This window comes from Hemitrygon akajei, chromosome 1 (assembly GCF_048418815.1).
Source record: "Hemitrygon akajei chromosome 1, sHemAka1.3, whole genome shotgun sequence".
Taxonomy (NCBI): Eukaryota; Metazoa; Chordata; class Chondrichthyes; order Myliobatiformes; family Dasyatidae; genus Hemitrygon; species Hemitrygon akajei.
In genome coordinates, this window is record NC_133124.1 from 83,577,862 (window position 1) to 83,591,692 (window position 13,831).

A 13,831-nucleotide genomic window follows, 5' to 3' on the forward strand; every position below is an offset into this window, starting at 1 on the left:
TATTGTATTAATCCAAATTACTGCTCAATCTCGAGCATCTGGATCAGGAAACAAATTTAAGTTCAAACCCAGTTGCTCCAGTTTTCATGGTTTAGAGTATCAAATATTATCACATCTAAAGAGATACACATATAAACCGGATCCTTTGTGAACACTACTAGGACTAAGTTCTAGCACTATAAACTTATCAAACTTACCTGTCAGCATAGAGCGATTTTGTTATTCCTCCTCCTGGGATAGAGAGCTCCATTTCCACCTCACTGATTCTTGGGAAAGCTGGTACCTTTTCCATTTCTTTCCATTTGAGGGTCTGGAATTTGTCTCCCACAATGCTCTGCAGAGCAGGAGTTGCCAAATATCGTAGTGGAGTGCTGTGAAGATAGAACAGTTTCTGAAGTGTTAGATTCTCTCCACCTTGTCATAAACCTTTCTTTTTGTCCTTTACTCCATTCATCTTTTTGAACATGTTTGTTCTAATTTTTGCAATTTCAAGCGGAAACATACACTCTTGCTTTTTCACTTAATACTGTATATTATTTTTAGTTTTAATATGCTTGATTGTATTTTAAATTCCACGTTCATCTTTGGTATAATTTAAAAAACAATCAAGTGGCTAGCCTATTAAGGCTGAAGAGAGCTGAACTATGCACAACTAAATTCATGTCATTCTACATGTGCGCAATAGAGAGCATCCTGCATCACTGTATGATATGGAAAGTGCAATGCGGAGGACTGTATGGCTCTACAAAGGGTAGTCAGTGATGCCCAATGCATCACTGGCACAAGCCTGCCCACCATCAAGAACAAAGGTGCTAGAAAAGGGCCAGTAACATCACAAAGGATCCCACCCCGCTCATGGAATTACTTGTCCCACTCCTTTCGGGGTGGAGGCTACATAGCGTCCACAGCAGAATCACCAAACTCAAAACCAGTTAATCTCCTCAAGCAGCAAGGCTGATTAACATCTCCACCCAGTAACACACCCCTCCACACCCCCAACCACCACTTTATCATTTCCTGTCAGTCACCTTATCTAGACACTCCAGTGCCTAGTGCCACTTTATTAGCATACAATTAATGTATATAAGCTATGTTTATAACATATTTATATTTATTGTGCTTTTTTATTATTGTGTTCTTTATCTTAGTGGGTTTTTTTGTGCTGCATCGGAACCAGAATAACAATATTTCATCTCCTTTACACTTGTCTACTGGCACTGGATTTAAACAATATTGAACCTTGAATCTTATCACAGTGTTACAGTAAGTATGATGTAACAAATACTCACAAACAAGTAAGATGTAACCAACATTCAATGTCACCAATTATAATCCATCCCTTAATGCCCCTGACTATAGAAGCAATTAAGAGTCGACAACATTGGCAAGTCTGGATTTATTTATTTAGTGATAGTGTGGAGTAGGCCCTACCAGCCACACCATCTCAGCAGCCACCGACAGAACCTATAAACCCTAACCTAATCACAGGACAAATTACAATTACAGTAAATTAACCTAACCTATCACAGTCTTTGAACCATGAGAGAAAACCAGAGCACCTGGGGAAAAGCCTGCACTCAACAGGGAGGACATACAGACCCCTTACAGATGGCACTGGAATTGAACTCCCAAACACCCCGAGCTGTAAGAGCATCACGCTAACTGCTATGCTACTGTGGTACAAGTCTTTTAAAGTAAAAATGGCACATTTGTGACTTCTATAAATAATTTGGATGAGGAAGTGGAAGAGTGGGTTAGTAAATTTGCAGATGACACAAAGGTTGTTAGTGATGTGGATGATATAGAAGGTTGTCATAGCTTACAATGGGACATTGATAGGATGCAGAGCTGAGCTGAGTTCAATATGGAAAAGTGTGAAAGGATACACTTTGGAAACGTGAAGGCCAAGTGCAAGGTTAATGGCAGGATTCTTAGCAGTGTGGAGGAACAGAAGGATCCTAGGCTCCATGTTCATAGATTTCTCAAAGTTGATAGGGTAGTTATGAAAGCATTTGGTGTGTTGGCTTTCATTAGTCAGGGGATTGAGTGCAAGAACGATGAGGTAATGTTGCTACTCTATAAAACTGGTTAGACCACACTTGGAGTGTTGTGGTCAAGTCTGGTCACCTCATGATAGCAAGGTTATGGAAGCTTCAGAGATGGGGCAGAGGAAATTTACCAGGATAATGTCTAGATTAGAAAGCATGTCTTATGAGAAAGGTTGAGTGAGCTAGGGCTTTTCCATTTGCAGCAAAGTTGGATGAGAGACTTGTTAAAGGTGTATAAGATTGTAAGGGACATTCAAAGGGTAGACAACCAGCACCTTTATCCCAGGGTAGCAACAACACTAATATGCGAGGGCATAATTTTAAGATGAGTGGGAGAACATATGGAAGATGTCAGAGGTAGGTTTCCTTGTCCTTCTCCAACCTAAATACAGATAAGTATTAATTTAAGACCTTACTCATCTCCATGGCTCCACACATAGACAACCATTCTGATCCTCAAGAGAACTCTCCTAAATTAACCTTTTGCTCTTAGTATACTTATAGAATATTTTAGGTTTTTCCTTTACCTTATTATGTCAGAGATATCTCATGGGCCCATTTGGTGCTTCTAATTTCCTTCTGAAGTATACTACATTCCTTATACTCAAGGAACTTAATCCCAGATGCCCATATCTAACATACATTCAGTGGCCACTTTATTAGGATGTTCAAAAGCTAGAAATGTCCTGAACATCTGTCATTACAAAGATCTCTTACTAATTGAATATTCGTCTCCAATTTGTTCTAGACAAATCTGAAGTGACTATATCAATATGCAACAAAATTTGCTGGTAGGTCCAATTTATAGGGTGAAACATTTCTAATAAAAATCTAATAGAAGCACAACAGAAATTCATTAAGGGAGTGACAAGATGTTACCTGACTTGTGGAGTTTGTCCAGCATTTTGCGGGTGTTGTAGAAATAAACACATAATTTTTGGATTGGGAATCTGGTTTTAGGATCCCAGCTGCTCTCAACCTACATCAATCACTGGATCAGGGTATCCAACAAACCTAGATCCTAAGTTTAGTGGCAATTGGTTAGTGAGAGGAATGCAGAGCTTCAGGAACATGAATAGACTGTACGAGTAGGTAAATTGATGGTACATGAAAAATGCAAGGTCAACCACTGTAGTAGAGAAATAGATGGAGTGACTTTTAAGTAGTCAGACTGAAAGGTGGTTGTCTTCTTTAGAACACAAACCACTTCATGCTAACATTCAAATACAGAAAGCAATTAGTAAGGCAAATGGTAAATTGGCATTTATTGCAACAGAATTTGAGAGCAAAGCAAGGATGTCTTGCTCTAATTAATGTCTGGTTTTCGAATATTATGCATATATCTGTTCTGCCTACATTTACAATAGAGGGATTGCAGCTAAGGTTCACCAGACCAATGGCTAGGATGGCAGGTTATTGCACAAGGACAGGCTAAGCAGCTGGCCCATACTCTCCTGTACTTAGAGGAATGAGTTGACCTCATTGAAGTATTCATTTAATGGAGTTAACAGGTTTGATGAAGGATTGTCAAGAACCAGAGGTCAGTCGGACAAAAAAGTTGGATGTTCAGGTTAGAGACAAGGAGGAATTTCTTCATCCTGTCTCTACCGAGGACCGAAAGGGATATAGTGGCTCAGTTCTGCACTAGTTGAAATATATATATATATATATATATATATTTTTAGATATTATCCATCAGTTTAATTTTTGGATTAGAGTAGAAAAGCATGTTGAACAGTAGAGTATTCCAGAGAAGATAAATATGATATTACTCATCAACCATCTCGACTTTGCTACTCCTCTATCCAATTCTAACTTCACTCCTTCTGATCGTACTTCTCTCCACTCTCTCAGCACTAATCCTAACCTCACCATCAAATGTGCAGATAAGAGGGGTGCTGTAGTAATTTGGCAGATTGACCCTTACCCTCTCAGCTCTCAGACACCATCTCTTACACTTGAACAGGATCCCACTAAGCAGCACCTTAGGTCTGAGGCTCTCCCATCCACTGCCACCAACCTCACTGTTCCTTTATCCCACACCTCCTGTTTTTACCTTCTTCCCAAGATCCATAAACCTGCCTATCCAGGTAGGCTTAGGTGTTTCTGCTTGTTCCTGCCCCACCGAACTCTTATCTACATACCCAGACTTTGTTTTATCCCTTCCCCTGGTTCAGTCCCTTCCTATCTACATCCATAATTCACAAGCTCTTGATCTTTTCAATGACTTCAAATTCCCAGGCCATGGCTGTTGCATTTTCACTATGAATGTCCAGTGCCAACACACCTCCATCCCCCACCAGGAAGGCATCAAAGCCCTTTTCCTCTTTCTGGACATGAAGCTTAACCATTTCCCCTCCACCAGCACTCTCCTCCAAATGACGGAACTGGTTCTCACTCTCAAAAATTTCTCCTTTGGCTCTTCCCACTTCCTTCAAACCAAGGTATAGCCATAGGCACTTGCTTGGGCCCCAGCTATGCATGACTTTTTGTCAGCTATGTGGAACAGTCCAAGCTTACACAGGTATCACGCCCCAACTTTTCCTATGCTACAGTGATAACTACATTGGTGCTGCTTCCTGCACTCATGCTGAGCTTGTCAATTTCATCAACTTTGCCTCCAACTTCCAAACCGCCCTCAAATTTACCTGGCCTTCCCGGCCTTCTCCCCATAATCTTTGATGCCATATCCAATCAAGAACCTACCAATCTCTGCCTTAAATACACCCAACGACCTGGCCTCCCCAGCTGCATGTGGCAACAAATTCCACAAATTCACCACCCTTTGGGTAAAGAAATTTCTCTGCATCTCTGCTTTGAAAGGGCGCCCCTCTATCCTGAGGCTGTGCCCTCTTGTCCTAGACTCCCCCACCATGGGAAACATCTTTTCCACATCTACTCTATCTAGGCCTTTCAACATTCAAAAGGTTTCAATGAGATACTCCCTGTCCTTCTAAATTCCAACAAGTACAGACCCAGAGCCATCAAACATTCCTTGTATGATAACCCTTTCATTCCTGGAATCATCCTTGTGAACCTCCTCTGGACCCTCTCCAAGCCAGCACATCTTTTCTAAGAACAGGAGCCCAAAACTGTTCACAATACTCAAGGTGAGGTCTCACCAGTGCCTTATAAAGCCTCAGCATTACAACCTTTTTCTTGTATTCTAGACTACTTGAAATGAATACAAACATGGCATTTTCCCTTCTCTGCCACATCTGCTCTCAGGATGATTTTCATTCCAGAACTAATGAGATGTCCTCCTTCATTCACCACGATCGAAATGCTTAATTACATCCAGTTTTACCCTAAGCATAACACCCTTATGAGCTCTCTTAGGCTCTTCTGATACCTTAGGGCATGTCTTGCTAACGGATGCACAAAATAAATCGAGATAAAGCACAGATGCTCACAGACCCAGTTCAAAGCTATGGCAGTTTGATGCTGAGTGTAGTTCCCGGGGAAGGAGCTTGGCGGTGCCACTCTCGCTGCTCGGGGTGCACGCTGCCTCTATATAGTAACGGCTCACTGCAAAACAAACGCTGAACGCTATTTTCACCTTTTCTCATAAAAGCGAAAATCCTCTTCGGATTTCTTTTGGTTAGCGAAAACAGGTACTAATGTAGGTCTTTCGTAAAAGTGAAGTGGCGTAAAGTGAACTTTCCGAAAACGGGGGATACCTGTATTGAGTATTGTCAATTCAGCCCTCTGGGTTAAAAATGATCTCCACGGGCAATTCAAGCAAGACAATAGCTTAAAATTTAAGGAGTCGTTCCACAGTTGTCTTTTCCATTCAGCTTCCAGTCCAGAACCTCAGAAGCACCTTGGAGTTTGGGTAAGTGTCACCTGTTTCTTTATTTTCCTTTTCTACTTCAGGATCTGAGGCAAATGTAATAAAGGTGGCAAAGTCTTTGCTTTGATTAACACTGAGCTCCAAGGCTCAGTACCTACAATGTGAATGTCTGATGGCATTTGGCTCTTGAGAATGCTAGCATTATGTATGAGGCTAAACTTACCCAATGAGCTGCTGGTCAACACGGTGATGTGCATAGCTGCTGGACAAGAGTATAACCCTACTGAATTCACTTTCTTTAATCCAGGAAAGGAGCTGCTGTCGGAATGTGCGTTGTTTTCCCTATAAAAAGTAAAAGGAACACCAAATTTTAAGAGAGCAGGTTAGCTGACTCATAAGATCTACACTGGAATTTATTCTCTAAACTAGCCTTCCCGATCAATTTCCATACACTTCTCCAATGAAAGGCAGTCAGAAATGTGCAAGATTCCAATTTGCCCTGCATTTCTGCACTGTGGAGCCCAGAACAATAGTGAATTTTATCTGTTCAAATGTTTCCAAAACCTAAATAGGCATGATCCAGAAATGGTCAAACAGCAGAGCAGTGGAATGCAAGATTTCTCCCAGCATTCTGAATTCTGCCCATGTTAAAAGACAAACCTGCTATATAAATAAAACGTGACTGGAAAATATGACTACAGAATTAACGACGTTCTTACTCATTGGACAAACTGCTGATAAGAGTGTTCATCATGCAGCTCTCCTTGTACCACAACCTTTCAAGAACATATGGAAAGGCTGGAGTAGACTATGCAGCTGCACAAGCCTGATCCACCATCCAGCAATTTCTGGTCAGCTCTGTGCCTGATCCATTTCTCCAACAGATTCCGCATGCTGTGACTGCTTAAGAGTCCAATTTCTATAATCTCAGCTTTCAATGTACTCAACATATGAGTATTCATATCCCTGAGGTACAGAATGCCTAGATTTACAACCCCTCATGAAGAAATTAGTTTTTCTCTCAGTCCTAGATGGCTAGGCCCCTGTCCTGAGATTATACGCCCTGGTTTTAGACTCTGTGTCTGACCCTGTTATTCCTTCTCAGAAACCTGCCTCAACAAAACTAACTAAATTCAAATGAAAAGAGGCTGGCTTTAACTTAATCTCATGGGCCAAGTCCATCATCTCTGGAATCAAAGTAGTGAATCTACACTACACTAACTACAAGTCAAACGTATATTTCTTTAGGTCCAGTGATTTCATTCAGCACAGTAAATGAATTCCATCAAACTCTTTTACAAAATAAATATATCTTTTTCAGGCCAGAATGGTGCAACTAGTAGAGTGCTCCAAGGATCAATCTTGGACCTCAATTATTTGTTCTTTACATTAGTGACCTGAAGGAGGGAGCAGAACACAAGGTTTTCATTTTTGCCAATGACACCAAAAAAGTTGGAACAGTTGGATTCTGCAACTGGCCATAGGTAAAATTGAGGAGCAGGAGAGCACTTGGCAATAGGAGTTTAATGTGGGAAAGCTTGAGGTCATCCGATCTGATGGAATAATCAAAAGGAAGACCATTATATACTGTGCTGTGCAAAAGTCTTAGGCACACATACGTATACAGCTAGGGTGTCTAAGACTTTTGCACAGTACTCTATTTGTCAATACGGTAGGCCACACGAAAGGTGTGGGACAGATGGCAGAGAAGGAGTGCCGGGGCAAGGAGTAGCCAGGTACAGACATACCAAACCCTGAGACATCAGGCAAGGCAATTTGATTCCAAACAATTGATTTATTAATCACTGTAGAATGTCTCTCTGTGCTTCCAGTCCCTCCCTCTCTTCCCAACTATGATTCACCTCTCCCTGCCCCCTTTCCACTCTCAGTCCACAAACAAGACCCATATCAGAATCAGGTTTATCACCTCTCAGATATGTCATGGAATTTTTTTTTTTGCGGCAGCAGTTCATTGCAAAACATAAAATTACTACTGTACTGTGCAAAATTCTTACAACACCCTAGCTACCTAGCTAGAGGGCGGGGAACATCATAAAGGACTCCTCCTATCCTGCGCATGGACTGTTTGATCTGCTTCCGTCTGGTAGGCGCTTCAGATCCCTCCAGACAAAGACTAATAGGCATTGGAGAAGTTTTTTCCCTACTGCGGTCACTTTGCTCAACAGTTAACTGCCGGTTAACTGTCGGCTAACTATTACTTGGATTGCATCACCTGTATGTATAATCTATATTTTCATTTATATTTATCATTATTATTGTTATGAGCAGAGAGACAACATCTGCCGGAAGTAAATTCCTTGTATGTGCATAGGTACTTGGCAATTAAAGTCTGATTCTGATTCTATTGTGCCTTTGACTTTTGCACAACACCGTACATGGAGAGGGACTGGAAATGAGTGGAGGACAGAGAGATCTATGTGTTTTGTGCATGAATCACAAAAAAATTAGCAGATAGGTGCAGCAAGTTCTCAGGAAGACAAATAGCAGTTTAGTCTTTATTGTGAAAGGGTTAAGAGTTTAGAAATAGCAAAGCATTGTAACAATTGTAGATGGTGTTGGTGAGACCACTCTTATAAAAACTGTATTGGTCCCCATATTTAAAAAGGATCTACTACTATTGGAAGCAGTCCAAAAAAATTGCTAAGGTCATTCTTAGAATAATAGGGATGTCCTATCAAGAGCAGTCAAAGAAACTGCATCTGTATTTTTGGATATGATCAATACAAGGTCCTACAAAGGGAAAACAAGGCAAATGTTGAGATGTTTCCAGTAACAAGAGTATCTCAAACAGGGGATATAACTTCAATATAAGAGGAAATCATTTAAAACAGAGAGATGTAGGAAATTACTTGTTGCAGAGGGATATGTATCCCTCATACATATTTTCAAAATCAAAGCTAATTTTTGTTCAATTAAGTCATCCCATAGCCCCATGCCATATTTGGTGGAAAGCACTTAATTTTAAATAGACTTAATTCATGAAAGACAGAAACAATGCTCAATTTGCAGCTGTAGTACCCGAACAATTGGTGACCGAATCTGGAGGACTGCCAACTTCTGCTCTCCTGATGCATAAACTGTAATTATAGAGAAAAATCAACACATTAAACACAAGAAGGTAACAAGCTCCCCAGTGAGATTTTGCAGTTATAACAGCCAGTTTCATTATATACCATCAAAAGAAATGAACTTGCATTTGTGTCCAGAAAATAAGTATCACGGACTGGTCTCTACAAATAAGAATAAGATACTACATTTTGGCTGGATGTAATTATAGCTAGAAAACAATTGTAGTTCTAATGAACATCTTTGAAAGTCATACAAAAGAAAATGTTAATGAATACCACACAAAGAGAGTGTTGGAGAAAAACACTCTCGCATGTCTTAGGAACAGGAGTTACTCATCTAACCACTTCATCAGCTAGTTAGAGCATGTCTAATAGTATACATGAGCCATTATCTAACATCTTAAGCTCAGCCCTGAAATTCCTAAATTAACCAGCCTCAATTAAACTTAGCATGAACAGCATGGGCTGAATGGCCTGCTTCTGTACTGTTGTATTAGCAGACAGAAAAAATAAAATCCTATGTGAAGCAGCCTGCTGTCTTTACCCATGAATCACATGTTCACAGTTTATGATTATGTCCACTTGCTCTGGATTTCCCTTACCAGAGGAACGAGTTTTTCCCTAACCTATTACCTACTTTAATCATCCAAAATTGAATTAGATTACATCTTAGCTGCTTAAACTTCCCTGATCTTGACAACCTATTTTCAGTTTAATCATAAGACTAGGAGATATAGGAGCAGAAGTAGGCCATTTGGCCCATCATGTCTGCTCCACCATTGGATCATGGCCGACTTATTTTCCCTCTCCACCCCGTTCTCCTGCTTTCTCCCTGTAACATCTGACACCCTTGATGAATCAATCAACCTTCATTTTAAATACACCCCATGTCTTGGCCTCCACAGCCATCTGTGGCAATGAATTCCACAGACTCAGCACCCTCTGGCTAAAGGAATTCCTCCTCATCTCTGATCTATATTCTATTTCGAGGTTTGTCCTCCGGTCTTAGACCCTCCTACTACTGAAAAATCCTCTCCACATCCACTCCATCTCGGCTTTTCAACATTCATCAGGAATTCATTACCAAATGAAGTTGATACCTAGTTATTCTTCTTTATGAATAGATAACATTCAAGAATCAAGTATCATCAGTATCATTCATGTTGAGTTTATTGCAAAACTTACTTGCAGTAACGTCACAGGTTTCCATTCCAAATATCCTCCAAGAAAGTGTGCCCAGAATAAAAACTCTAGATGCGGGCTTTATAGAGATTTCTACAACTTCCATAGACTTTTTAAGTGTCTTCTATACAAGTATGTAAATCTCTGCTTCTCTTTGGTTCCATATTTCTTGCCATTGAGAAATATTCTTCTCCTCACATTCAACCAATAAGAACCAATGAAGCAAAAGATGACCTTACACTACCTGACACTGAACTTTTAGTCATTCAGCACAGTAACAGGTCCTTCAGCCTAAATGGACCTCAATCCCAGTTCATTATTTACAGATCATTCATCAACACCAGCAACCTCTTCTTGTTTTCATCAACACTACTTACTGTCCCAACAGCATAAAAAGCATCCTTATCAAAATATTCCATCATACTTTTTTGTCCATTAAATTCTTCTGGTCTAATCATTGTTGGTTTAGATGCATGCAATGCTGTATACCATTTTAGTCCTAAAACCAGTATAAACACAAATGATTAATCTAGTTTAGTGACCTTGGTTGAGGAATGATAGATAGAAAAGAGACCATGAGCCTTCGATACAGGATAACACTGGACCATTTATACCTACCCAAAAGAGAAGCTAGGACTCATTTTAACATCTCATCCAAACTCCAACAATCTTGCACTTTGTGTTTTTTTAAAATGCCCATCTCAGAATTTCGCTCAAGCTGTAGACAAGGGGATGAATTTACAATCTTCTGAGAGTGGCACGAATACCCAAGGACCTTAATAATTTCCTTACATAGTTAAGGAGACTGGGATAGTTGGGATCAGCAAATATGACCCTGTCAACACCAAATCCACATTGCCACCTTGTTCCCTAGAATCATTCCACTGCAGGTTTAATGAAGCACAGCCCAAACTCAAGATCAGAGGCAATGAAAGTCTATGGTGCAGTCCAGACTGGTAATGCAGCAACTGGTGGTCTGCATAGTCATCAACAAGTCAACTTCTAATAGAAGTCAACTTTGTACACAAGTCAGAAAATACAACATATTTTAAATATCTCAATTGAATTGTAATGAATGACATCAAAAGCACATACAACTGCTAAGAATAATGACAGAAGGGGAGATTTCTGTTGTCCATAGGAATTAATTTAAGTTAGCTTTTGAATTAACATTATGCACACCTGCTCATATGTAGGGGTATCACAAAGCCAGGTGTTTGTAAATAGGATGGCCACTGCTTTGCCCTCTAGAGGTGCAGTTCATTTTGTATGAACAACAACTCCTTGTCGTAAGCTGTTTTTTATATCATTTCCTTCATGGGTAATTTGGATTTGATATGAAGCGCATCGTGGAAAGACATCTATCTCCATCCTCTCTTTACTTGCCCTTGAAACAGCAACATCTGTGAGTCTTTAAGTTTTTGTTAATATTGGCAAATATTTAGTAGATATATTTTGAAGTATTACGTTTACTGTTATTAATAAATAGTTATGCATGAGTTTACTTCTATTTACACGGCATAGTTATGGAGTACTGTGTATTGCCTTGGTTGAAACTGACTGAAATAATCAACAGTATTAGAATATACAGCCGTGCGACAATGCTGTACTTAACCTTCTGCAATTTCCCAAGGAAGATCTCGTTAAAAACCTTGAAGAAAGCTTCTGTCTCAGGTGATTTTGGAGAAGGCATTTAACTCACTACATAGCTTTGTACATACACACTGCAAGGGCAGAAGCCACAGTGAATAATTTGCCCAAATGTTGGTTTCCCCTTTGAAGGGCATCCAGGACATCACCAATTACAGGACAAAATCACCTGACTGTGCTGAGGCAGAAAATGATGTGGTGACGAGGAAGTCCCCTCCTACAAATGACCAAGTGCTGTGTCTCACCGTGGCCAATGTGAGAAGAACCCTGTGCAGGGTCAACCCATGGAAGGCTGCTGGACCAGACAATATTCCTGGTAGACTGCTCAGAGGATGTACAGACCAGCTAGCAGATGTTCTCACTGACATCTTCAACATCTCCCTGAGCAGCACCACCGTTCCAACGTGCTTCAAGGCTGCCACCATCGTCCCCATGCCGAAGAAGTCTTCAGTGTCCTGCCTAAATGACTACCGTCCCGTTGCACTCACATCCATCATCATGAAGTGTTTCGAGAGGCTCGTCATGAGGCATATCAAGACCCTGCTGCCCCCCTCACTGGACCCCCTGCAGTTTGCGTACCGTCCCAACCGCTCAACAGATGACGCCATTGCCACCACCCTGCACCTGGCCCTAACCCACTTGGACAAAAAAGACACATACGTTCGGATGCTGTTCATAGACTTCAGTTCGGAGGTCTCAAGATGGCGCTCATGGAGTAAACCGCACTTAGGCTTTGCTCCAAAACTTTTACGTTTTTTAGCCTATAAACACCCCTTAAACTTATTCTAAAGGGGTTTAAATATACTGAATTCTTCTTTTTAAACTATTTGAATTATTCTCAACTTGCTGAAATGTCTAAAGCAAAAGAACCGAAACAGTCGAAAGATTTGGTACCTTTAGAAGCAGTTGCGAAGATTGTGGAAAATAAATTTGAAGAGATGCAGGAAAAATTATTCCTAAGGCTTTCGAAGTATGACGATCGTTTGAAATCACTCGAAGAAAAGTTTTTGGAACTTTCACTGGAATCACAAAAACAACAGGCAAGCATTTTGGCTCTTGAAGAAGCCGCTCGTAAGAAAGATCGTATGATTGAAAAGATACAAGAAGAGCAAACATCGACTTCTCAACAGATGGATCGTTATAAAGTCAAAATTACGGATTTGGAAAATCGCTCTCGAAGGCAAAATCTCCGGTTAATTGGGATCCCGGAAGGATTTGAAAGCGGTGATCTTACCGTTTTCTTCTCTAAATTTCTAGTGGATGTCCTGGGCAAAGAGGTCCTGGATTCCCCCCCAATAATCGATCGAGCACATCGGGTAACAAGATTTTATGCAAGTTCAAGTTCGAAACCGCGGCACATAATTTTGAGGATTCACTATCCTCATATCAAAGATCGCTTGATCCGTATGGCTCGTAAAAAAGGTATGATTATCCATCAAAATTTCAAGTTTCGTATCTTGGAAGACTATAGCCCAGAAGTATTACGGGCTAGGCTGGCTTTCAGATCGATTATGTCGAATTTTCACCAGAAAGGCTACAAGCAAGCGCTGTTATTCCCAGCACATCTGAGAGTCGCCCTGGATGATGGAACTGTTCGGCTGTTTAAATCGCCTGCGGATGCTCAAGGTTTCCTGGATCAATGACATTCTATTGGGCTGATCAGTGTAATTTAGCCTATAAATTTGGATCTATTATGGTTTGATATATGGGTCCTTTTTTTTTATATGGCTTGCATATACTTTTTATATACGATTAAAGCTTTTTTTCCCTGCTAGGTTTATGCCGATTTTATAGTTTTTCATATTATTAATCTATTTGCGTTGAAAATGACCGATTAGGGTTTCTCTTTTGTTCTTCTTTCTTTTTAAAATAAAAAACGATATACGCTTTCCTTTATACTTTTAACATCTGAATATTAAAATTGAGAGAGAAAAAAAAATGGCGTTTCTTCTTCCCGACTGACTCCAGTGTTTGGAGCGTCATAACTGTTTTGATGTATTTGAAAGTTTGAAACTTTTATTTATTGTTTTAATTCTTTTCTTTTAACTTTTTTGTTTATACATTTATAA

At 40.2% G+C, this 13,831-nt stretch overlaps 1 protein-coding gene across 1 annotated transcript in view; it reads right to left on the bottom strand.

The window, feature by feature from the left end:
• The window catches only part of psmg2 (proteasome (prosome, macropain) assembly chaperone 2), a 38,764-nt gene that overhangs the window by 13,012 nt on the left and 11,921 nt on the right, over window positions 1-13,831 (bottom strand). Inside the window, exons 3-5 of the mRNA XM_073046780.1 lie at window positions 8,881-8,939; window positions 6,065-6,183; window positions 198-371 (exon numbers count right to left, since the gene is read on the bottom strand). Of these exons, the coding sequence (XP_072902881.1) occupies window positions 198-371; window positions 6,065-6,183; window positions 8,881-8,939 (352 nt within the window). The remainder of the gene's footprint in view (window positions 1-197; window positions 372-6,064; window positions 6,184-8,880; window positions 8,940-13,831) is intronic.